At 38.4% G+C, this 26,006-nt stretch overlaps 1 protein-coding gene across 4 annotated transcripts in view; it reads left to right on the top strand.

The window, feature by feature from the left end:
* The window catches only part of LOC129451420 (dedicator of cytokinesis protein 9), a 113,665-nt gene that overhangs the window by 43,212 nt on the left and 44,447 nt on the right, over positions 1 to 26,006 (top strand). For all 4 annotated transcript variants that reach the window (XM_055214511.2, XM_055214513.2, XM_055214512.2 and 1 more), the window contains exons 3-8: positions 5,988 to 6,077; positions 11,378 to 11,460; positions 14,567 to 14,636; positions 18,784 to 18,879; positions 18,967 to 19,101; positions 23,520 to 23,694. In XM_055214511.2, coding sequence (XP_055070486.2) covers positions 5,988 to 6,077; positions 11,378 to 11,460; positions 14,567 to 14,636; positions 18,784 to 18,879; positions 18,967 to 19,101; positions 23,520 to 23,694 — 649 coding nt within the window. The remainder of the gene's footprint in view (positions 1 to 5,987; positions 6,078 to 11,377; positions 11,461 to 14,566; positions 14,637 to 18,783; positions 18,880 to 18,966; positions 19,102 to 23,519; positions 23,695 to 26,006) is intronic.

Raw genomic sequence — 26,006 nt, 5'->3', positions numbered from 1 at the left:
AAAAAAAAACTTACTGCAGAAGCTGGTGTTCAGCTCCCTTTACAAGTCAGCCAGACTGTCTTATCCTGTCATAAATTAATTTCTCTTATAGTAATCTGCTGAATTGACCAGACCACATGTGTTGATATACAGAAGTGTGCAGGATTAGTTTATACTGGTTCAGTGATGATGGTCTAACAACGGGTTGTATTTTAATATTAGTGCAGACAGAGGTCTGTGTTATACAGCCTCTAGTGTGCAATGAAATCTTCTGCTATTATTTTTACTTTTGGCAGAATCTATTCATCCTCCTGGGGTGAATAATGCTCTTATTCTGAACTCAGATCCTGGGTTATCTCTACTGGGAAATGATCGCACTTCAAAGGTCTTGCAAAAATAACAATTCAGTCATCACTAAAAGGACTACAGTATAGGCTTAGAGTGCATACATTTTTGGATTGAACCCACAATGTTTTGCACGGCTAACTCAAGCCTCTATCACTGAGCCATAGGTAGACAGAAGGGCAGTATGTGATAGAAAGAGAGAAAGAGGCTTCGTAACATCTGTTGTGTCTGTCAGGAGCTCTGTTGAATGTTTAGCTGCTCATAAATCACATCTGGTCTTTGAGTCGGGTCACAGTCACCTCATTGTTAACACGTCATGCACTAAACTTAGACCCAGACTAAACTGCTGGGACCGGTTTCACATCGGGCTTAGCTATGTCCGACGATGTGAAAAATATTTACGCCTATTGCTATCTAAAACTACGACCAGTCACAGCTACGCTAGGCGTAGACGATGCGCTTCCCCACATATGCGTTTAACCGCAGTGATATTGAGACGCCATTCCCGTTTACTATGGGTAAAAACGTACATTTATTGCAGCTAATAGATGACAAATTAGGCTTTCCCTCCTCATGTTTACTAGTAAAGCCCGATTTATAGTAGAGCCCGACCGATGTATCGGCAGGCCGATATTATCGGCCGATATTAGGCATTTTCCAAACTATCGGTATCTGCATTCATAATGGCCGATAAATGAATATTTAAATAAAAACGGACGAAACAGCCTTCAACCATGTTGTTATTTATCATAACTTTGTCTCCAGGTTTATTCAAAGTTATATTTATGAACCAAGTCTTTTAAAACTGGTAACTTTGATTTGGTTGTTGTCGTTTTTGTGTTTTTGTTCAAAGGCCTTTACGTTTCATATCTTAAGTTATTTATCAGAACTTTAATATATTTTGATGTTCCTCTGTTCTGTTGTGACAATAAAAGAAACTATTTTCTTAAATAAACTACAAATAACTAATGTTAGGGAAATCTGTTAATGTTTTGTTGCGTGTTTCTGGAATAAAAAAGATTTAAAAAAATGGCCGATATATCGGAATATCGGATTTTAAACCAACAAACATTTGTATCGGTATCGGCCTTCAAAATCCTTTATCGGTCGGGCTCTAATTTATAGTCCTGCGTAAGCTCTACGCCGTAGGTTATCCGTAGCCTGTGCGTAGCTCTGTGTAGCCTGATGTGCACCTCGCAAAAATTTTTAAGGGGTTGTGCACACCAAAACTTTTAAACGCGACTGAAACGCCTGGACAACGCCGAATGCCAGCTGTTTTTCAGCTAAGCGCTTTAGTAGCTCTGATACGTCAGCTGTGAGACGGTTGGTTGCTGTGATACTTGTCCCGCCACTCCTCCACTGTGATTGAACGGCCGCGTGAGAACTGACATTGACGAGCGGAGCTTTTCATCCAAAGTTGAATATTTTTTCAACTCTCGGTGCCCAGCGCTGAGCACGGAAAAACCGCTGGGGCCGGTTTTCAGCACCGAAGAAAACCGCTAGCTGCTGGCTTATTTGAAACACGCCGAGCTTCCATTGGAAACAATTGAATGAAATGAAATGAAAGCTTTTAATAAGTTCTCTACTATGTCTTTGTAAATATTTATGTATTTTTTTTTGCTATAATTTATTGGTGCAGTCTCTCACTCTGCCATGCACGGAAGAAAAAATGCTTGCGCATCCTGTGCATTAGATGCGCCAATGTCAAATTTCATTATTTCTATTTTTGCCATAAAAACAAGTTAAGACTTTATACTTATGTCTACCATTGACTAGACGTAAGATTTGGGTCTCAGGCGTGCGCTACGCCTAGATGGTGCAACAGGTGTAAATTAAATTATATACAGTAACTTGTTTTTGAGCTTCGAAGTTTGGTAGTAATCAACACTGAATATTCATAGCTTCGGAATGAGGGGACTGAACATATTCTTCTCTCTAATAAAGACAGGAATCTCTGTTTGTCTGTCTGCATTTTTATTATGTTGAGAACCATTCATCCTATCAACTTTACACGGGGCAAGTGTATTGATGAACGAACTGTCATAAATAAAGAACACGGTAGCATACTTTAGCATAGTTTATTTATTGACCGATATGTTGGTGACATTTTTTTCGTCAGTAGAACAATAAAGAAGATAATTTGCAGAAACCCCACTGCAGCAGATCCGCCACTTTGAGAGCTCATAAGCATGTCCAACACAAAAGTAATTCTCATGACTCCTGGTGACATATTGACTTCCTGTATCGATCTGTTTTTGCAAAAAATGTAACGTTATTGACAACATTATTACCGTTAATGCAGAACCTCTGCTAAGCCTCTTGCCAGTGATAAGCGAGATCTTCTTGTGCGGTTGGTGACAGTTGCAAACCAGTCTGTCAGCACCACACCGCCACCTATAGAGTGGGATCATAATGCGCACTTCCTGCTTGGCAGTCTCTGCATTAAGGGGGCGTTTACACTAGGGCTGCACGATTAATCGAAAAAAGAATCACGATCTCAATTCATACATACATGCGATCCTCTTTGTAAATGACGGCGATTCTCTTGCATGTACAGTATTTCCCTGTAATCAGATGCTGCATTCACGTGTTACATTGTAAAAATCCAGATGTTATGTCAGCCTCCGGAGGTCGCATATGCAGGCTGCATATGTCATCGAGCCCGGTTTAACTTAACTGAGCATAACATTCCCAAGTCATAAACATATTACAACATTTTACGGTTAACTAAGAATAATAGTTAACTTTATAATTGTTAATATTCTAAAATAAGACAGTCTTGATGATGTATGTACAGTAGCTTAAATGCGACCTCCGGAAGGCTGCTGCCTTGGGATTGAGATACGGCCCTGTATCATCGTTTAGTGTTTTAAAGGTTTCGTATTTTTGATTAAAGTAAATAAGACCTGTGCTTTTTGTACAATTACTTTTATTTATAAGTGTCAACATTCTATTGTTTGTTTAACAGCTAGCAAATTTTAAGTTACTCATCTTAAGGGGTCTAAAATAAGGAAAAGAGACTTTAAAGACACTTTATTATAACTAAAAGTCCTGTGTAGCACTTTTTTTACTTAAAGTGCCCATCTTATGACTGCTTTTCCACAAGTTAAATAGGTGTATGAGTTCCATAAAGCATGTTTCCAAAGTTGTTTGCTCAAAATAGCTTGTAGGAAAAGATTGTTACCCACCTCTAGTAGCCTCTGTTTCAGGGCATTTCAGATTGTGCCGTTTTGAGCTAGTCATTACATATTTATGAGCTGCTGCTCCTTTGATCACGCCCCACTACTAACGTCATGTGCGCGTGCATAGTAATATCGTGAGCAGTACAGACCACACTGTGTTATTATTTTATATATTATTATTATTATTATTAACGGTTTATGTTGCCAACAGACAAATCATGCAGAAAAGTATCAATAATAAGGACACTACAGGAGAAGAAACTCATGACACACAATGATTCCAGAGTCAATTGTGATGTAGCAGTTTCAACAATACACTCGTTTTCCCTGGACAATGCTAACATATTCCCGTTATAAAACATTTTCGAACGCATTATTTTCGCAAATGACAGAAATTAAGACCAGGCGGGGGATGTATAATGCTTGTGGACCGCATGCTAATTGCTAGAAGCTAGCGGGAGGTCCGGACCGGAAAGTTATAAGAGGCTCGGGGGTTAGCCTCGTCAGAAAAGCCGGGGCGGTAAGGCCCGGTCTCGGTTAGTTTGGCAAAAAAACTTTTAGTTTGGCAAAGCACTATTACTTAGTTCTTGTAGAATTGTAAAATAAAGCCGTTAAATATTTTTTTTAACTTTCAAATCCCAGCTGTAAACTATCTAGCCTGCAAAAATATCTCTATAGCCTACTGTTTACAACCAATTTTAACATCACTATACATTTAAAAGGTATAATTTACGGGATTAGCATCAATGTATGATCTCTGTTTTGAGATACAGATGGTCTAGCATCATAAATGTAGTATTTTGTGACAGAAGATGGCAACATGCAAAATATAACGTGACTTCTTACCTTTTGTGTTGATACAACGATCGCGAATCGAATCCAGTCTGTTTCAGATTTGTGAATGATCCATGAAAGTCCAATAAAATACATCCAATGACCATTTTTGTCCACAAATGCGTATAATATAGATACATAGTCTGTTGTTTACATCAGATTTCGCATGAAGGTCTAATCGCCTACAATCTGATGATTATTTGCGTTGTAACACACTGTAAATAAGATTACTCCGGGTTCCAATAAATACGTGTTTAAACGTTGTTTTTAAATGTAGGCGGGAGTATAATCCATAATATCCAAATAGCGCTGTTATTACGGTGAGACATGATAACAGCAGGGTATCAGCGAAGTGACTGACTGCTCTGTGCTCTCTCTAGCTCCCTGGTGGGTGGAGACCTGCGAGTGGGGTGGTGGGCGGGAAAATTCAAACTGAATGTGACGAAACGGCTTGTTACGTAACAACGGAGCTGAGTTTGAACTCGCGCAATCTGAGACTCAAGGCAGAGGACATTCAGAAACCTGTATCTCACTCAAAACAGCATGGATGGATTTTTTTCCAAGTTTGTATGCGTGTGGGAGCATCAGAGACACAAAATAACACCCCAAAACCCAGAAAAAGTGAGTTTTTCATAATATGGGCACTTTAAGTGCAATATATGTTTTTTGTTTAAAATATGAGAATCGTTTAAAAGAATCGGGATCTCAATTCCCATGGAGAAAAATCATGATTCACATTTTAGCACGAATCGTGCAGCCCTAGTTTACACCAAAGCATTTACCGCAGCTGAAAACGCCATGCGGATGCCAACTGTGGGCACTTGCCAGCATTTTTTCAGCTGGGCACTCACTTTGGTTGATGATACTTCTGTTTATCAGAATCATTATGATGCGCCAGTTGGTTGTTGTGGTATTTGTCCTACTTGTCCTCCACTGTGATTGGATGGCCGTGTGAGAACTGACATTGATGAGCGGAGCTTTTCACTGAAAGGTGAATATTTTTCAACTCTCGGCGGAAATAACGCTGAGCTCCGGTTTTCAGCATGGAATAAAACTGCTAGATACTGGCTTATTTGAAAAACGCAGAGTTCCATCGGAAACTATTGAAAACATGCGCCGGCCGCGGGCATAAAAGCTTTGGTGTGCACGCCCCCATAATGTAGTATTTGACATTGGAGTTATTTGAGAACAGTGTTTTTTATATATATACTCACTAAGTATATATAAAGCTCTGGCCTGTTTCTGACACACTTGAGTCCCTGTGCTCATGAGTCGCAATTTTCCTCCTGTGATCAGTATCTCTCCAGGAGGAAGTAAGGGTTTCAGGAAGGAAAGTTTGGGAACAGCAGGGTTCTATTGTGTGTGTTTTTGGAATGCCGTCTGTATCCATTAACACTGCTTTCCGCTGGATCTGAGTCTCACTGACCTTGCTGAAATAGACAGGCACTTTCTTCATAAACAAAACCAGGACATAGGTGACATACTCACAACATGTGTTGTAGATGTTAAAGCCTGTCAGTGGACAGTAGTAGATAATGGATGTAATTTTAAGCAATCATTATAACTGATGGGATTAAACAAACCAAATGAACAAAGAGCAGTATGTATAAAATATTGATTTGATCTCTTTCTGGATCTCTCCTGTAGATTTCTACACTGTCACGGCATAACCGAACTCTTTTCTCATCTGTACCAGCACACGCTGTGAGAGAAGCCAAGATCCTGTTTGTTAAAGAGGTAACACACACACACACATATAGTACACTACTCTCTCTCTCTCTCTTTACATGATGACTTTACCCTGTCATATATTTACATTGTTTACTCATTCTCCGCTCATATGAGTTTCTTTCCTCTCTAAATCACAACAGATCATTTTTTCAATATCTGCTTACTCCATGTTGCTAAAGTACACGTGGCACAAAAATACTTGTAGATATGAATAAATGCATAAGTTTTCATTTGCTTTTAAACAAACACATTTATTGCCCTCTTTGTATAATCCTTTTGTAAATAATTTATTGTTTAATAGTTAAAGCCACTTTGAAAAAGCACTATGTAAAATAAGTTTGTTTGAACAAATATTGTTTATCTTTACATTTCACCATTGCTATATTTATAAACAACATTCATTCAGACTCCATCTGTCATCTTGGATAATTACTTTCATTAAGCATTTTTCTTGAAGGATTCAAGATTTTGTTCCCTATTGTTTAGGCAGCTTTATGTCAGAAACATGCCTTTGATACCTAAACATATTGGGGTCAATGACAAAACAAGCTCTTAAAAACCTATTTAAAAAAAATCTTTTGAAAATGTATGTAATGCAGATTTTCGAGTCAGGAACAATGGCCCTCATTTATCATTCTTGCGTAGAAACGGCGTATATGTTGGGGTAAGATTATGCTTACTTTCCTCTCACCGCCTGATTTATGAAGCTGTGCGTACCGTTGATATTCAGGTGTAAGCAATACCTGCCCTTCATAAATGCCGCAGTTGAAAATGATCGTAATTAGAATAACACGCCCATATAAATTCAAGTCTCCGCCTCCCCCACGCCCTCATTTTACGCTATTGACACACGGAAGACGGCAAAGAAGAGAAACCATGGAAGTGGAAAAAACTAAATTGTTTTATTTGGGAGTTTAAAGAGTGGGATTAAAGACACATTAATAATTGCATGACAATTTGTAATATTTGTATTATTATTTTTATTATTAATGACGCTTATTGATATTTAGAAGAATAATTATTTATTATTATTATTATTATTATTATTATTATTATTATTTACTGTTGTCTACATCTAAATTCTATGTCTGCTTGATGGTTCGTTTAAGTTTTTTTTTAAATAATATTTTAAAATGATGTAGTAACTTTTATAGTGTGTTTTTCTGTATTTACATACAGTTGTTTGTTAGCTTAGATCCAGTTTGATACGGAGCTCCGGATATAATTCAAATTAACAATTTGTTTCCACGACATCCACATGTTTTACTAGGCTAATTCATAATTTGAAGTAATAATAATTGTAATAGTAATTACGAAATATTATAATAATTAATTCCAAGGAACAAACTGTTGAATATTGGGAACGAATTCTAAATTTATGGCCATACTTTAGACTAAATAAGAAAAAGAAGTGTCCATAATGTAGCATAAAAGATAATTCGTGGCCATGATTTTTTCCGGATGTCATCATGAACGAATTTATGGCTCCATTCAAGACAAGCATTTTACCTTACCTATTCATGTGTAGCTATTTATTTATCATCGAATGGTATGTAACAAGCTTACCTTTTGATGCATTATTACCATGTTTTAGTAGCACATCCTTGTGCTTTCTTGCAATGTGCCGCTTTAGATTCCAGGATGAATATTTACTAACTTTTACAGTCTATCCGCACTTCCTTTCAATGTTTTCTTCCTGTCCAATCTTAACTTTGATTTTTACTTTACATTTATGTATAAGGCTTGAATTCCATAACTTATTGCTAGACGTTTTTACAGATTCTCGAACTAGCAAATTATCAAAGGCCGTTCTGGGTTCAACGAGCGGTGCTGAGCGAGCGGAATTTTCGTAAAAAGGTGCTCTGATGGTATTAACGCAACGCTCAACGCACTGCTCCGCTCACGTGCTCTGCCCTGAAACGGCTCGCAACTTAAGGAATACGTATGCATACAAATCAAATGCTTTGGTAAAGTCACACAAATTAAACATTGAAGTTCATGTTGCAAAAAAAACACTTAAGTTTATAATTACTATGTTGTTGTTGTTTTTTTACAGTGGGTCATAATATATCATATACTGTTTTAGTTTGTCAGTACGTTTTGTTGTGTTAGGAATTTTTTTCTGTGCATTTCCTAACTTAAAACGTGCGTACACCACCTCCTGAGCAGGCGTAGGATTTGAGCGTGCCGTACGCCAACGTCCATATTGATAAATCTCAAAGTCACCGTGGTTTTGGGTGTATGCCAGGTGTACGCTGGAAATTTGGTGTACGCACTTTTGATAAATAATTGCCAGTGTGTTTATAAAGTTTGGTTAATTGAACAGCATTTCAGTGCATTTTAATATTTTTTTCTCAATATCTGATATCCCCTTTAAAAAAAAGTCAGGTGGTACAACCGATCATTGTGTATTTGTATAAGTTTTAATGCGCTCCCTGTGTCATGCTGATTGTTTGTTTATTTGATAATGGCATTTAAAATTATAATCTTGAAAATACTTCAAGGATGTCAAACAACTTAAACATAAACAGGGGTGCCAACGTGTCACATTTGGTGAAATTCACCGTTTTGGATCCAAAATAGGTCATTCTTGTGATTCGTCTAGATCCAATGAGGTTCTGAAAATGGGGAGTGGGGGGTCTACGAAAGGGTCCAAGTGAATTAAATTATGAAAAATATGTTCAGTTATTGAGGTAACAATGTCAAATTACTAACCAGTTTAGCGGGTTATGCTTTACAATTTATAGTCACCTTATGTGCTGGCGAAGTTTAAGCAGTCTGTGCAGAATGAGCGCACACACTCAACAGCAAGGCAATGGCAACACACATTATTAAGGTAATGGGGTCATTATATGATAAGTAACATTACATAAAGCAATAAAATAGTGCATTTCAGTAAGTGTGTTTTCTTTGCCTATCCGAAACTTCTTAAGAACAACTTTCTTGAACTCAACTTTGACTTTGTACATTTATCCAGAGATAAAATGTGTACTTGACGAGAGATGCTGTGCACTGCGTTGCCAAGTCCTCTGCTTTTTGCGGACTTCAGATTGGGCTACATTTTAACTGTTTGAGAGAGTTGATTTTTTTCTGCAGGTTAAAGATGAAAGGTTTATTAGTATTGGTATGTGAATAGTAATTGGGATGCTTTTGGGCTAGTTTTGAATCTCCAGTGGGCTGGTCTTAATACGCGAATTTGGCAACTCTGCGCTTACCCATCACTAAGCAATAAGTAAAGGTGCGTTGGTTTGTTTGCATTGACAAAAATTGCGAAGACACAAGACACATCATGCGCGGTAAGTAAAGTCCCAGGTCACGTTAACTCACAGATCAGGAAGGGATAACCTCAGTCAAGCCTTTTGGAATCATGCAGGACAACTAGTTGTCTTTGTCACATACTCACTCTCTGTCACTGTGTTAATGTAGACTCAACGGAGAAGTCGGCAAACTGCTTTATGTATCACTTATAGGTAGGGTGGACACCAAAGCGTTTACGCCGGCATATATTTTCAATTTTTCCAACGGAAAACTTCACATTTCAATAAAGCCAGCATGCTGGCGTTTTTTCCACACCGAAAGCTGGCACTCTGCGTTTTTTCCGCACTGAGTACCGAGAATTGAAAAATATTCAACTTTGGGAGAAAAGGTCAGCTCATCAATGTATGCTCTTACACGGTCATCCAATCACAGTGGAGGAGGGGCGGGATAAACATCACAACAACCAACCGCTGCATTGTTTAACTGGCAGTTGGTGTCCATGCCGTTTTTAGCCACGTTTAAAAGTTTTGGTGCACACCCTATTACACATTATTTTACATACAAGTGTTAACAGATGTCAAAATGCAATGGCGAATGCTCTTGTGTAATATATGCATTTGAGTGTTGCGTTGGTTTTAAATGCAACATTGCTCATAAAATAATGCCTCAGCGTTGCTTTCTTTGTTGATTAAGCTACAGTCAGATAAAGGTACTGATTTTGGCAATGAATATACTTTAACAAAGTTCTACTTGGATGCAGGTATAAACTTTTGTCTGTGATATCAAATTCATAAATATACTTTTTAAATACAATTAAAATGTGTTTGATAAAATAGCATTTTTTTAGTTTTACATTGGTTGTACCACCTGACACAGAGAGTGTACCAGTCTACTACGCATTACTTTAAAGTATTTTTTCAGTGTTTGACAGAAACTTTTCATTTAGCCATAAAGACCACCTGGGGTTGGGATATCATGTTTACTCTTTATACTTGTTAACTTCTTAATAAAAGTTCCATGAATGCGGTTGTACTACCTTGACATTGGGGAACATCCAAGTTGTTGAACAAAAGTTTTTCAAAGATCCTGCCAACAACCACTTATAATTGTGAAATTTGTTTTATACGAGAGATTTCAAACATAAAGTAATGCCAAAGTATCTTATCTTGAGTTTGTAATCATCTTAACAGCTCCACCTGACATTTGGCAAGTTGCAACATACCAAATCAAAAATTAGTGTTTAAAAAATACTGAAAATGTATTTAAATAGGTTTAATAGAATAAAGTGACACATGTCATAAATCTATCAGTCTATTTTTATAGTAAATAATACATATGCATGTCATGTCATTGACACATTTCTTATATGAGTACCTGGCTATGTTTTTAAACAGAGCTGAACTTTGTGTGTATGTTGATTTAATATCAGTCACTGGTGACTCTCAACATTCAGAGATGGTGATGCTAATATTGTGCTGATGTAGTCAATATTCAGTCTATTTAGTGGCTGCTTACTTCCGTGTGTTTTGATCTATATAAAGCTTTTTTGTTTAGCTTTGAGGAATCATAGCGGGATGTCTTTCATCTGCTTTCCTTCACCATGAAAAAACATCAGATTGGACACAGAGCAAAGCGATCACTGAATAAATGATATCCGACTGTGTGACTTTTTGAAACAGTGACCCAAAAATAGTAATATTAGATTTTCTCTGCTGTCAAAACAGAGATGAGCAGTCTGTGATAAGGTTACACATCAAGCTGGCATGCTTTTTGCCATCTTTTATTGAGAGAGAAAGAGAGAGAGAGAGAGAGAGAGAGAGAGAGAGAGAGAGATGGGCTAAGACACATTGCAGGTCAGAATCAAACCTGGGTTTCTTAATAAAGCACCCCAGCTTGATGTATCTGTAGCACAACTGAATCAGTTAAATCCTATACATTTATAGAGGGTTTGGATTGTCAGAATATATAATCTTTTATTTAAACTGAAATATTATACAGACAAACAAAGTAGAAGCATGATGCTAATGATGTTGTGTTTCTTCCTACAGTGCATTAAGACTTACATCTCGGACTGGCATGTGGTGAATTACAAATATGAAGATTATTCCAGTGACTTCCGTCAACTTCCCTTGTAAGACCCTGAACAAGTCTGTCTCTTTGTGTGTGTGTGTGTGTGTGTGTGTGTGTGTGTGTGTGTGTGTGTGTGTGTGTGTGTGTGTGTGTGTGTGTGTGTGTGTGTGTGTGTGTGTGTGTTTGTCTGTGTAATTCTGGGACCGTGGAAAGATGTTTGTGTTGGAATGAGCAGGGAATGTGTGCGTATGTCTGTGATTTTATGAGTCTCTGTGTAACAATAAAGTTGTCTCCACAATATAACCTTTAACTTTCTAAATTACCATCTGGATTTTTGTCTTTCCTTTATTGAGACAAAGTTCATGCGTATGAGAGAACAGCCAGTCTGATTACTTTCCAGCTTTTCAATAATAAAGTCATTCAGAGACATTATATAATGTTGAACAATTCAGAAGTTCACATGTTCTGAAATAAACAGTATATGTGAAAATATATAATTTCAACTTAATGTATTATTTTGTAACATTTTACAATAAGGTTGTTTTTATGTACATTAGTAAATGGATTATCAAACATGAATGATGTTGACATTTGAAATCACCTAAACAAACACGCCCTTACCCCAATAGAATCTGGACCTTCTTTTGATAGACCCGCCCCACTCATACGCAACCCAGACAATGATGTCGGTTAGTAGACACGCCCCTTACTGCTAATTGGCTACAGTGTGTTTTGGTATTCAGCCTGACTCCCTTTTCCAAAGTGTTTTTCAAAAATCACGCACACCGCCTTTAATCCCAGCATTTACTAACACATTTTTAAAATTAAAAGTTGTATCTGTTAACATTAGTTAATGCACCATGAATTAATGCTTTTAGTAAAGGTAACAAATACAACCTTATTGTAAAGTGTTACCAATCATTTCAGAGGTGCTGTTGAATGTAAAATTGTATTTATCTAGACATAGATGAATAATAAAAGTTCTGTACATGGTAATGACATCTCGTGAGCCTCAAACACGGTTGTTTCCTCCTTCTTATGTAGACCTCGTGCATGCAAAAGACCGCTGGAAAACAGTTCAGTCTCAACATAACACCAACTGTGATGTTACAGTCGAGATGTACGCCCCAACATTAAATTACACATTAAATTAATAACAATGTTGTTACAATGCTAAAAAGTTGTGACTGTTGAGTTGAGTGCTATATGCTAGTTAATGCTATAGTTAAGGCTGAAGTTCTGCTATTGACGTTACAGTTACGTTTTGCAGGTCCATACTGAAAAAAACACAAACTTACCATTCAGAAATGTCCATTAACAATCTCCAAACAATTTATTATTCCTCAAAATCTGTATCTTCGTCTGATACAGACTCAAACATAATAATAGACCATTTCATGTAAAACCGTCTCTGGATCATTTTTGCACTTAATAAAGTAACAAAGGCATACCTTCTATGTAGATATCAGAAAACAATTTAAAGGATTAGTCAATTTTCTTAAAAAAATCCAGATAATTTATTCAACACCATGTCATCCAAATTGTTGATGTCTTTCTTTGTTCAGTCGAGAAGAAATTATGTTTTTTGAGGAAAACATTCCAGGATTTTTCTAATTTTGATGGACACCAACACGTAACAGTTTTAATGGAATTTAAAATTGCAGTTTCAATGAAGTTTCAAAGGACTCTAAATGATCCCAAATGAGGCATAAGGGTCTTATCTAGCAAAACGATTGTCATTTTTGACAAGAAAAATAAAAAATATGCACTTTTAAAGGTGCTCTAAGCGAATTCACGCGTTTTAGACCATAAAACATTTTTTGTTACATACAGCAAACATCTCCTCACTATCTGCTTCCTACCTGACCGCTAATCAAACTGTAAAAAAACTCGATCTCTGTAGACAGCTCAGGCTCGACAAACGGCAATAACAACATAGTAGCACAACAAAACATAACAAAGTGTTCCAGCCAATAAACGACAAGAAGGATTTGGGGGTGGGGGTTGGGCGCGTTCATGAAAGCACGGACGGGAGAGGGAGGGGGAGGCGTTAGCTACGCTCCGTTTGTTTGAAAACAGTTCAAACATCAACAGGAAGTGACGTCGCACATTATTCGCTTAGAGAGCCTTTAAACTACAACTTCTCTTCTTCCTCCGGCTGTGTGACGAGTCAGCGCGACCTTACGTCATTGCGTAATGATGTGGAAAGGTCACGTGTTACATATATGAAACGCACATTTGCGGACCATTTTAAACAATAAACTGACACAAAGACATTAATTAGTATCAGTTGACATGTCGGAACGGTCCTTTTTCTCCACACTTGTAAACACTGGGGCGTAGTTTCGCATACGTCATGTGTGACCTCTTGACGTAATGACATATTGCGTGAGGTCGCGCTGGCGCATTACTGGACCGGAGGAAGACGAGAAGTTGTAGTTGTAGTAGTGCATATTTTTTATTTTTCTTGTCAAAAATGACAATCGTTTCGCTAGATAAGACCCTTATGCCTCGTTTGGGATCGTTTAGAGTCCTTTGAAACTGCAATTTTAAACTGCATTAAAACTGTTAAGTGTTGGGGTCCATTAAAGTCCATTAAAATGAGAAAAATCTTGGGATGTTTTCCTCAAAAAACATAATTTCTCGATTGAACAAAGAAAGGCATCAACATTTTGGATGACATAGTGGTGAGTAAATTATCTGGACTAATCCTTTAACATATATTATTTAATGCATTCTTTGGCACCTTTAAGTTTAAATGTATATTAACCAACAAACTGTTTTATATTATGAAAAAATATCTGTTAGTGATTAAAGATTTGCTTTTACTGTTGCTCTTATTTAGGCTTGTGATTTAAACAACTTGTTGACTTAAACTGGGATAGTTCACGTTTGACAGGAGTGTGATAAGTCAAGCAAGATGCTGAGACATGAGAGATGCTGAGATGATATACTTTGGCCAGGTGTTAAGGTGTAATGTGTGGTTTGCAAACTGACCAAAAACCGAACTCATTTTCTATAGAAAATCTATGAATCTGGTTAGTAAAAGTTATAAAGGGTTACAAATAGACCAGCTCTAAACAGTCCCCAAAACAGGATTGTATTTCATTTGCTGTGTCTGAATAAATCTGATTGTATTTGTGTGTTATTGTGTGTTTTATTCACAGAAAAGTGTCAAGACCTGATAATTTAGCACTACATGTGTTTGAGGTGGATGAAGATGTGGACAAAGATGAGGTGAGAACACACACACACACACAAAATCTTTCATGATTTCTTATTTCGTAGCCATCATTCTCACTAACAAACAATTATCCTAAACTACATTTTAATTTGCATACTTGTCTGCATTAAGGCCTGTTCACACCTGGTTGAAGAAACTTGAGTAAAATAACTTGAGTATACTAGCTAAACCCATTATAACCATCATAAACTCTTTCTTCTGTTGCTGGGGGCTGTGAATAACATTACACCAAAACTCAAGCACTGATGGCCCAATAGAGAAACAGTACAGGTTTTTCCCATCTCTGATCCCAATCTCACATACTATTGAGGATTACATGATTATTGAGATGTAGTCTGGCATGCTCTTAGGCTTGTTTAAGGTCACATCTGATGACCTGATATTGTCTTTTCTGCCTCACCCTTCCCAGAATTCTCCTTTCCATCAACCCAGCCCACAGCTTTATCTGTATTGAATATCTTCCCACTCAGCATTGAGTCACATATCCTCTTTTAGTGCAGATGTGTGCGGTAATACAGTCTGAAGTGTGACTTCGAAGGTTTAAGGAATTTAGTATAATTATGTGTGTTAGGTTTTGACTCAGGACTGTGAATAACCCTAAGGGTTTCTAGCTGTGAAGATACTGTTAGACTCATTTGTGTGCTGACTGATCCTGCAGCTGTGTGTGTCTGTGTGTCACGAGTGTTTTTTGGCATCAAAAGATTCGTCCAATTTTGTCCAAAGTGAGTTATATTACCTTCAGGCTATGTGTTTATCAGTAAGTGCATACCTGTGAAACCAAACCCATAACCTTTTTGGTGCTAGCACCGTTCTCTGTGCCAGAAAGAATAATAAACCAATAGATGTGCTGTGGTGTACACAAAATGTATTTAGACACTTTCTGATTGTCATTGACATTAGTAGGGGAGAGCAGGGCACAAAGTAACGCTTTTTGGCTTTGGCTCTATCATTGCAAAAACGTTTAAGTTAGATGAATAATTTTTTTACACAATCAACACACACATCTCTGCTCCAAATGAACACTTAAAGTTTGTTTGTTGGACCGTTATCGTACAATTACACCGGAAGTGACAGGAGTGCAAACGTAACAACTTACCCCATTGGTGGAGTTCATTGTAACAAACAGAGGGTTTGTTGTAACACCTGCTAGAAAATGTTGTTTAGTTTGTTGGTGGATATTGTTTATATATCTGCCTATAATAGATAGATATCCACACATTTATTCATCCATGATTCTTCATCTAACCATCCATGTATTATGCATCAATATAAATAGATTTACACAATTAAGACAAAAAAATGATAATTGTGAGTTATTTCCTCTGATATTGTACTAACAGTTATCATTTTGATGAATAGTATTTACATTGTTTTCATTTCATTCTCATTGTATACCTGAGGCTTCATTGTAATGCTGTGTTTACACCAACCGCGGTAGAGTCGGCAAAGGCGGGTGATTTACATGTTAAGTCAATGCAAAGACGCGATTAGGCATCCTTTGGCGCGGTCAACGCGAATTGAGCGTTGCTGCGGGAAACGAGTTGAAAGATCTGAACTTTGGCGGATTTCCGCGCCGCGTTAACCAATCAGGACCTTGCTGTAGTAGTGACGTGATTACAGAAAGCGAGCGGAGTCTCAGCAGAGTCGCAGAAGCCCCTCCAATGTCTTGAATGACTACAATTTCAGCTATGCCGTAGGTTATCCATAGCCTGTGCGTAGCTCTGCGTAGCCTGCACCTCGCAAAATTTTTAACAGCCCGTCAGATCTACACGGACTGCACGCGCTGTGATTGGTCCACCAGAACCCCTTCCATCAGGTAAAAAAAACTGTGTCATAGATATTTCCGTTTGCGACGGTGAAAACAAAGATGAGCCAAGTTAAGGAGTGATTTTACTCAAACTGCAACAAAAGTCGCTCCATCATTGCTGGTCTTCTCAAATCATACACAACAAGTTGCTGTTTCTTCTTCATTTGTGGGTTAAACTTGCCAACCTTATTCTTCTTTGATGGTCGCGTTGCTACTGTGGTTACACGCGTGGTTACTGCCTACCAGCAGTCGACGCAAAAGTATAAATGAAAACCGACGCGGAACCTACGCCGTAGGACCTACGCACAACTATAACGAGCCCTTAAATTCAAATATTCAAGCGTCCAACTATGCGCGAATAGTGCGTTTTTGCCGCCTCTGCTGCGGCTGGTGTAAAGGCAACATTACACTGTGTGACAACTAACCCCGCTGTGTAAAAATCTTTTCAATCCCAGCCATCAGTTACTAGGAATTGCTGACATGTTTCAAAATGGTGTTACGTTTTAGGTAACAAGACAGTGATTATAATAATATAAGGTTGGATTTGGCGACTTACACCCAACTCAGAAATGGAAGAAAACATAAGCTGAAGAAATTTTCTTCTATGCCTACAAAACACTCTTTGTTCAATATCTTAACCAAAACACTACAAAACTTTCACAAATTCACAAGAGATCTTCTGATAGTAAGAGAAGACCAAAATCACAGATTGCTCGGCCCTGTATAAACATGTAAAGTAGTCGCGTTACCATTAACCCTGTGTTAATTTGTGCCCCGCTCACCACTACTCCATGTTATAGTTCATGTGCTGAAATACACCTGCCTTTAAAGATGACAAAAATGGCTTAGAAGTGATGTTGTTGAGAGATCATTTATTTGCTGTTATACCACAGGGCTGTTGAATGCTTTATTCTTATTGGTTAAGAAAGGTTCCATGGGTGTTAATTATTTTTCAATAAACCACACACCTAACCTTTAAAATGTCTTAAAAATAGGCACCAGAGCAATATTTTTGGTAACCATGGTATAAGCAGAATAATTGACTCCGGTCCTTGAATTATTCGAAAATAATGCACACCCGCGGTGTAATGACTTAACCACCTAGGGTGTGTATTATTATCTTATAATTTAATGGCCCGTCGTCAATTATTCCTTACATATTTTTCTGTAAAAGTTTGGTATCTGTTGACTGGAAATCTCAGATTATGCTTTAGAAAGTATGTTTGTTAAGAAAGCAGTTGTGTGAGGTCTTTAGAACATCTAAACTCCCATCCAACAATCTCCTTTTGCCCACCCGCACATTTATGTCAAGAATTAAAGTCATGTTACACAATTTCATCTCTAAAGCTTCATTGTGTGTCTGCATAGTGTAAAAGCTCAGTTAAACTCACTTAATCAGTGAGTCAGTGAAACTGATCCAGTGCAGTTTTACCTCCCGTTGTCCTCCTTGTTTCTCCTAAACCTCAGAGATCTGTGTGAGGTCTGAAGGTCTCTATTGCCTATTTATTCTCATATTCGTCCAGGCTGATTTATGGTAATCATTATGAAAATATTGTGGAAATAAGACAGAATTCCAAGTTACACAACTATTGTCACTGTTGGTTGAATTGCATCAAAGGTTACAAGATCCCAGATGGACTGATAGAGCAAAGTATGATTGATTAAAGTTAGGGATGCACAATATATCGGCCGACATATCGTTATCGGCCGATGACTGCTTATTTTTAATATTATCGGTTATCGGTCTGATAGCAAAATTAGGCCGATAAATGAAAGCCGATAAATGATGGATTATTTTGGTTTGTTGAACCACTTCACTTGCTCATTGCTGGCCATGTGGAGTTTTGATTGGTGCTTTCTGTGACATAGCACGAAAATGACACGTGTTGCGGGCTTAAGAGGAGTATGGTAGTCTAGCGCAAAGACAAGATGTCCGCAGTCTGGGAGTTTTTCATTGTGAAATTAATAGGAATATTTATCGGCCTATATATATATCGGTTATCGGCCCCCAAGTATAAAGAATTATCGGTTATCGGTATCGGCCAAAATTTCCATATTGGTGCATCCCTAATTAAAGTGGAACAGTGCCTTATAACATAACTTAAAGCTCATCTATAGAAACATGATGATAAAACGCATGAACGCCTGTAGAGCTGTAGATGATCTTACACTGCTGTTTACTCTACAGTGTAGTTTATCTGAGGTTCTGCTCTGCGTCTGGATTCTGTTCTTCTTTCTTCTTTCACTCCCACTTTAACGTTTGTTTTAGCTGCATGATCAAACAGACAAAGCTTGGATCTGAATCATCTATGTGATGTGATGTGTGTTTGTAGGACACATCCTCGCTGGGTTCTCAGAAGGGCGGTATCATCAAACAGGGTTGGCTGCACAAGGGCAATGTGAACAGCGCTATCAGCGTCTCTATGAGGGTGAGTCTCTTCGTTTCTGAGGTGATGTTGCGTCTACACGCGTGTGTGTTCGTCACGTTTCATTAACGCTTTTCTTATTTCCCTCAGTCGTTCAAAAGGAGGTATTTTCACCTCACTCAGCTGGGTGACGGCTCGTATAATCTAAACTTCTACAAGGATGAAAAGATCAACAAAGAACCTAAAGGAACCATCTTTCTGGATTCCTGCATGGGCGTCGTGCAGGTGACCCCTAAAATATCTTAAAGCTGTAACTTGTTTCTTGTCATATGCTAATGCCCTCACTTACATACAATATCAATCCCTATTTAGTGTTTAGTTACTTGACCAGCTCAGATGAACACAATAGCCTCTTTCACACAGTAATTCTGGTAAATTACCATTAATTTACCAGAATGAATTTACCAGTAAATTCAAAAATGTGCTGTTCACACACGCAGTGGCGTTCCGTTATTTTACCAGTAAGACATCATTCACACATCAGTATCAAAATACCGGTAAATTCGTTGAGAAAGCGGAAGTACCTGTAGCACGCGGCGAGCTCAGTGTTGTATTTGTAAACAATCCACGTCGTTCACAACCACGGTCCGTATTTTGTTGTTTTCACGTCTGTGGTAGACAGTCGCAAAGTTGCTCATGACCAAACAACATTCAATGAGACGACGTCAAACCGAAAATGCGTTTTTAACAACAGTTTGCACTTTAGGCTTCACAGAGGGCGTGCTAAGGACGTCGGCAATTCGGCGGTAAGCTGTTTTAAACAACTTTGGTGAAGAAATGTGGACGTAAACTTCAGGTGTGCTCAACTTTCAAGCAGCATGTGTGTGGAAACGTCCGTAAACAGTGCGGGGGTAAACGTGTCATCTGTATTAAAACGCTATGATTGGCCCGAAGCTGTCAGCACGGTCTGACGTCGTCCGTTCTAAATGCCGGTAATTCTATAATTTTCGTTCACACATAGCGCTTACCGGTAAATTACTGGTAATCTTACAACCTGTCTTACTGGTAAATTGGGAGCACTGATTTACCGGAAAGGTTCTGTTCACACATGACATGTTAACGGCAATTTACCAGTAAATTACCAGTAAAGACTGTATGTGTGAAAGGGACTAATGACATAGAAGTTAACCAATCATAACAGAGGACATTTACATACAAAAGTCTTAAAATCACAGTAATAAAACAGTACATTTTGAGAAACCCCAGAGGATTACCCCACTTTTATAAAAAAAAATCTGATAATTTACTTACTCCAATGTTATCCAAGATGTTTGTCTTTCTTTGTTCAGTCAAAAAAAAGTTTTTTGAAGGAAAACACTCCAGAATTTTTCTCCATATAGTGGACTTTAGTGGACCGCAACAATTTACAGTTTCAATTCAGCTTCAAAGGGCTCGAAACGATCCCAGCCGAAAGTACTTCTTGTGTGACGCACACTTGTGGACCATTTTAAACAATAAACTGACACAAAGACTTAATTAATTAATATTATTTCACATACAACAACAGCTGAACGGTCCTCTTTCTCCACACTTGTAAACACTGGAGCGATAGTTTTGCATACGTCATGTGTGACTTTTCCACCACGTGATTACGTTATACGTAAAGTCATGCTGACACATCACACGGCTAGTGCCAGATGAGAAGTTGTGGTTCAAAAGTACATTTTTTACCCTTATGCCTCGTTTTGGATTGAGAGCCCTTTGAAGCTGCATTGAAACTGTAAACTGTATGGAGAAAATCCTGGAATGTTTTCCTAAAAAAACTTTATTTCTTCTCAACTGAACAAAGAAAGACATAAACATCTTGGATGACATAAATGGAGGGTGAATAAATTATTTGATTTTTTTAATGAAAGTGAAATAGTCCCTTAAGTAGATTGAGGGTGCCCTCACATTATCCAAATCAAACCCCATTTGACCCCAAAGTCTGGTCAAAGTACAGTGTGAGTGCGTGCTTCTGGGGGAGTAGAGAGGGGGGACAATCGCCCTTGGGCACACGCTTGTGCGTCCTAAAAGCATAATCTTACAAAATGCTACAGAGTTGTTCAAAATGGCCCATTTGAGAAACATGAAGAGCTAGGTATGATGGAAAGGCACAGAAAAGAGAAAGGTGGTGAGACGTGTTTTCATTAGTGATATGCATTCTTTCTGGCAGAACATTTTCCGCATACTTTCCCAAAATATTCCCATTTTACACACCCACCCTCCTTGAGCTATTTTCGTCTGGAACTTTTTGGAACCTTTACGGACATAATTACATAAGTCTGGTCAACTAGTTAGTGTCACACCCTTCATGTGTTGCTTTGTCATTATCTCTAATGAGTTGTATCCGTTGAATTCCACCTCTGACCCCTGACAACCCCCCTCCTCCCGTCTGCCTGAACGGACCACTGCTATTTACTAAAAGCTAAAACAGAGACACAGTGTGAGGAGACAACAGTTCAGCATGAGATTCAGTGAGGCAAACATATTAAGAAGCATGAATGATGCATAAATTAACAATAATTTCTTTCTGACCTGGTTTAAGTTAAGTAAGCTATTGTATATGTATTATTTTTTTATTGCTGGTTTTAACCCTCACCGTTTCTGAGCTCTCTGTCTCAACATGTTCAGGTATTTGCATGATCACATTGGTGATGTTAGCGTGATGTAATGTCATCACTCGTCTTGTTGGGGTTGTTTCAGGTTCTGTGATTTTCACTAACCTCGTCTTCTTATTAAACTCATTGACCCAGTTTACATGTACACCAATAACGCGATTATATATGCTGTCTCTACCCATTTTTCTTGGAACGAGTTCACCCCGACACACAAACATACGATCACAGACATAACCAGACAAAAATGTTAACTAATAATGATAGCTTCCGGCTAACGTTATTGTTGCTACACACAAGACGTTCACTTGGACAACCATAGGCAGTAATTGAAGGTAATTGGTACCATAATGCTTCATTCAAAGCAGACTGTAATGATTTAGTAAGGTAGTCTATATCATCTACTATACATACATTATGTGTAAGTGGACACGCTAATAATGTGTTGTTTTAGTTGACAGTTCAGTTACAGTTAGACTCGCTCTCTACTTACCTTGATATTTATAGACAAATTCTTCATGGAAAAAGATTTCCTCTGTTAGTCGTGTCACATCAGCAAATGTAATATTTGGCAAATTCATTAACGAAGTTGTGTAAACTCTTTGATCCATTTTATACTTGCCCGGGTTTGTGTTTTTCTAGTGTGTTGACGCTTGACAGGAACTCCGCTTTCACGACGATTATGTATTTCCGGTTACTGTGAGAAAGGGCTATAGGAGGTGTGTGAAAACATCTTGTAAACCTTCATTTTTTTGTCCTACAGTTCTTTTCAGTTCTTTGGCTTTGTTAGCTGGGATTCCACAATCCAAATTTTCCCCGGTGATGTCTGTGGTGCTGAACTCAAGCACATCAGGCGTTAGTAGATCACCTGCACATTATCAGCTCTGATTATTTGCAACCCTTAATTAATTTGCGCTGCTCTCGTGATTGTGTTGGTCATTATGAAAATCAGCTGTTGCGCCTGTGTTATTTATTTTGCGCCTTTTTAGTAAATAACCTTTTTTGGATTTGTGATCTTACGCCCGCAGCCGCTGCTGGAGAAATCCCAGACTGCTGATGACCCCTCATCAACCCCTCAGATGTTGATTTTCTCTGTCTGGCTGATTGTTTCTAGCATGATGTTTTTAAACCAGTCCCTTTAAAATCATATTGACCCCTGTGGAGTTCTGCTCTGGGCAGGGCTGGACTTTTATTTCTCCATATGGAAATCATCTCATCATCTCTCTGGCTCCTGTTTCCTACATTCAGCCTGCCGTGAGGGCGTATGGATGATAAACACATCAGTTTGTGTGATTTGAGCAGAAGTTTAAATCCCAGTATGGACGGCTGGGATATTTTTACTTTCATATGTAGGAAAACTTTGCCCCAATACACATTTGTGTATTGTCTCTCCTATATTGAAAGGAATTTTCCACCACTGGATTTGAACTATTAGTCCCATGCTAAAGTGATTTGTGCATTTCAAACCCCAAATTTCATCTGATGAAACCACATTGACATTGACTGGGTTTAAATTCTGTAGGATGTCTATGAATTTAACTAAATAATGATGTGTTTGTAATGTGTGAGAGAGAGACTGCTCTCGAACACAATGTCTTATAAATAATAATCCTTGTGACAGGAACGCTGCAGTGTCGGTTGCCAGGGTCTTGCTGTATAGTTAAGTTGGTTTAAAAGGGTTCAGGATGTTCTGTGTGCTTGCTAGCTGATTAATTTCTGGCTCAAGTCATGTCCGTATCTCTGATGTTCTGCTGTTTTGATTTGGCTGCTATTGTATGAAGGTCAAAAGCAGACATTTCCTCATCCAGCAGCTTGATTTGAGGAATCATTTATGTCTGTAGTGTAGAGCAAACTGTTTAAAATATTGATATTTGCCCTAATAAACACCAGCAATATTTCTAAATACAGTTTCCTGACCTGTGAGAAATGACAGGTGGGGTAAATCATTGCGTTTGAAGTAAGTATTGTTTATACAGTAGTGTGTGAGTGAGAGAGTTTGTATGTAAGACTAATGGTAACGTATAGTTTGTATGTGTGTGTTTGCAGAATAACCGTGTACGGCGGTTCGCCTTCGAGCTGAAGATGCAGGATAAGAGTGAATATGTCCTGGCTGCGGACTCTGAAACTGAGATGGACGACTGGATCTGCACCCTCAACAAAATCCTCAATAGCAGCTTCGAACTCGCCATGCAAGAAAAGAGAAACGGAGATTTACACGACGGTCTGATAAACCTTTAGTCATCTTTAGTCATGCAGTCAATTATTTTATTCACATTTAGAAAACACACACACACCTGAATCCACCACACATGAGAAGGACACCATGTATTGTATGTACACACAGTGAAACGAGGCCCTATCTAAAGCCCGGAATACACTGCACGATTTTTGTCCTCTTATAAGATCATTACCTTATCACACTGTGCGACATGTATCGTTTAACTCGGATACGAGAGGCATGTAGACTGTACGATGATGACACGGAAGCTTCGGCGGCAGCGTCACACGTTGCGCAACGTCACCAGCATGCGCTCGTGGTAAACAAATACCGGCGCGCAGGTCGTAGCAGCAAACACACTGTGCGGTGATCATGCCGAATTTCTGACACTGCCAGAAAACTATCGTAGGCTATCTTTGGACGCAAGACCAGGAGAACGGCCGTCTTTGAACCTCTCTCACTGTACGACATAGGACCACCGTTGGAGAGCCACGATCACAGAAATCGCGACCATGGCAATCTTTCGTCTGGGACAGCCAATAATCGTGCAGTGTATCCCGGGCTTTACACCCGGCGCAATGCAGCACCAGGAGCGACGCAAATGTTTTTGCTAGTTTCAGCCTGACGCAGTTATAATTTTCACACCAAGCGCCATGTTGTTTGTATAGCAAATGCATTTGGCATTTAAAGGGAATGGGAGACTCTCATTGGTTTATTGCATGAAAAACACACCCATGACTCATTAACTCTTTCGCCGCCAGCATTTTTCATGATTTTCACAAAAGTTTAATGCCTTCCAGAAAATGCTCCTATTTAAATATATAAACATACAATATATGAATTAAAAGAACAGACCCTCTTCTTTCAAACAAAAAATCAGTTTCATCCTACCTGTATGTGTTCTGTTTTTATCACCTCTCAAATATGTGTAGGATTCATCAAAAACACCAAATTTTGAGCAAAAAGCTGAGATAATTCCATTTTTGTGAAGGACTTTTGATAGAGATCAGATGCAGAGCGATCTTTAAAACATACAGGAACATACAGCTGTTTGCCATAGGGCAATACTTCCGGGTTTTATAACCACCTGGTGGATAATAGCGGTATTGCAGATTGACGAGATAACTCGTCAATGGCGGGGAAAGAGTTAAGAGAATGGGGACAACCCTTTAAAGGAAAACATCACCGTTTTTCAATATTTTACTATGTTCTTACCTCTACTTAAACAAATTAATACATGCCTCTCTTTTTTCAATGCGCGCACTTAATCTTTGCACAGCGTGTTGTGAATGTGTTAGCATTTAGCCTAGCCCCATTCATTCCTTAGGATCCAAACAGGGATATATTTAAAAGCCACCAAACACTTCCATGTTTTCCCGGTTTAAAGTCTGTTACATGAGTAGTAACACGAGTAAGTGTGGTGGCACAAAATAAAACGTGGCATTTTATTTAAGCAAACTATATTGTATGGCGGAAAAGCACTTAGTTTGGAGCACTTTAACCTTTGGCGCAGTAATATTGATTAAAGTTTAAGCGAGAGGGGGATTAGTCAGGAGTGATGAGGTTACTGCGCGCCAAGGTCAAAGTGGTGCAAACTAAGTGCTTTTCGCCATACAATATAGTTCTCATTTTTTATCCTCTTAAATAATCACCACATTTTATTTTGTGCGCCCATACTTACTTGTGTAACTACTCATGTAACAGTCTTTAAATAGGGAAAACATGGAAGTGTTAGGTGGCGTCTAAATTCATCCCTGTTTGGATCCTAAGGAATGAATGGGGCTAGGCTTAATGCTAACACATTCACAACGCACTGTACAAAGATTAAGTGCACACATTGATAAAAGATAGGGATGTGTTGATTTGTCTGGGTTGGGGTGAGAACATGGTAAAGTGTTGAGGAACTGTGGTGTTTTCCTTTAAGACCATGCACCTGGTGCATCAAAGTTTTTTTTCTTGTTAAAGGTGCAGTGTGTAAATTTTAGCGGCATCTAGTGGTGAGGTTGCGAATTTCAACCAACGGCTCAGTCCACGGCTCACCCCTCACTTTTAAAATGCATAGAGAAGCTACGGTAGGCGCCACCGGACAAATATGTCATCGTCGAAGATAACTTAGTAAAAGAAATTGTCCTTAAAGGGCTTCTGTAGAAAAATGGCAGCACAAAATGGCGACTTCCATGTAAGGGGACCCTCTTTGTATGTAGATAAAAGGTCTCGTTCTAAGGTAATAAACACATAACGGTTCATTATGAAAGGTCTTTAAACACCACTGATAATATAGTTTTGTATATTATTTTGCATTTCTGTCAAAAGCT

The sequence above is a fragment of the Misgurnus anguillicaudatus genome, chromosome 17, assembly GCF_027580225.2.
Source record: "Misgurnus anguillicaudatus chromosome 17, ASM2758022v2, whole genome shotgun sequence".
NCBI lineage: Eukaryota > Metazoa > Chordata > Actinopteri > Cypriniformes > Cobitidae > Misgurnus > Misgurnus anguillicaudatus.
The sequence above is the reverse complement of the archived record's forward strand: the minus strand, read 5'-3'. Positions and strand labels throughout refer to the sequence as shown.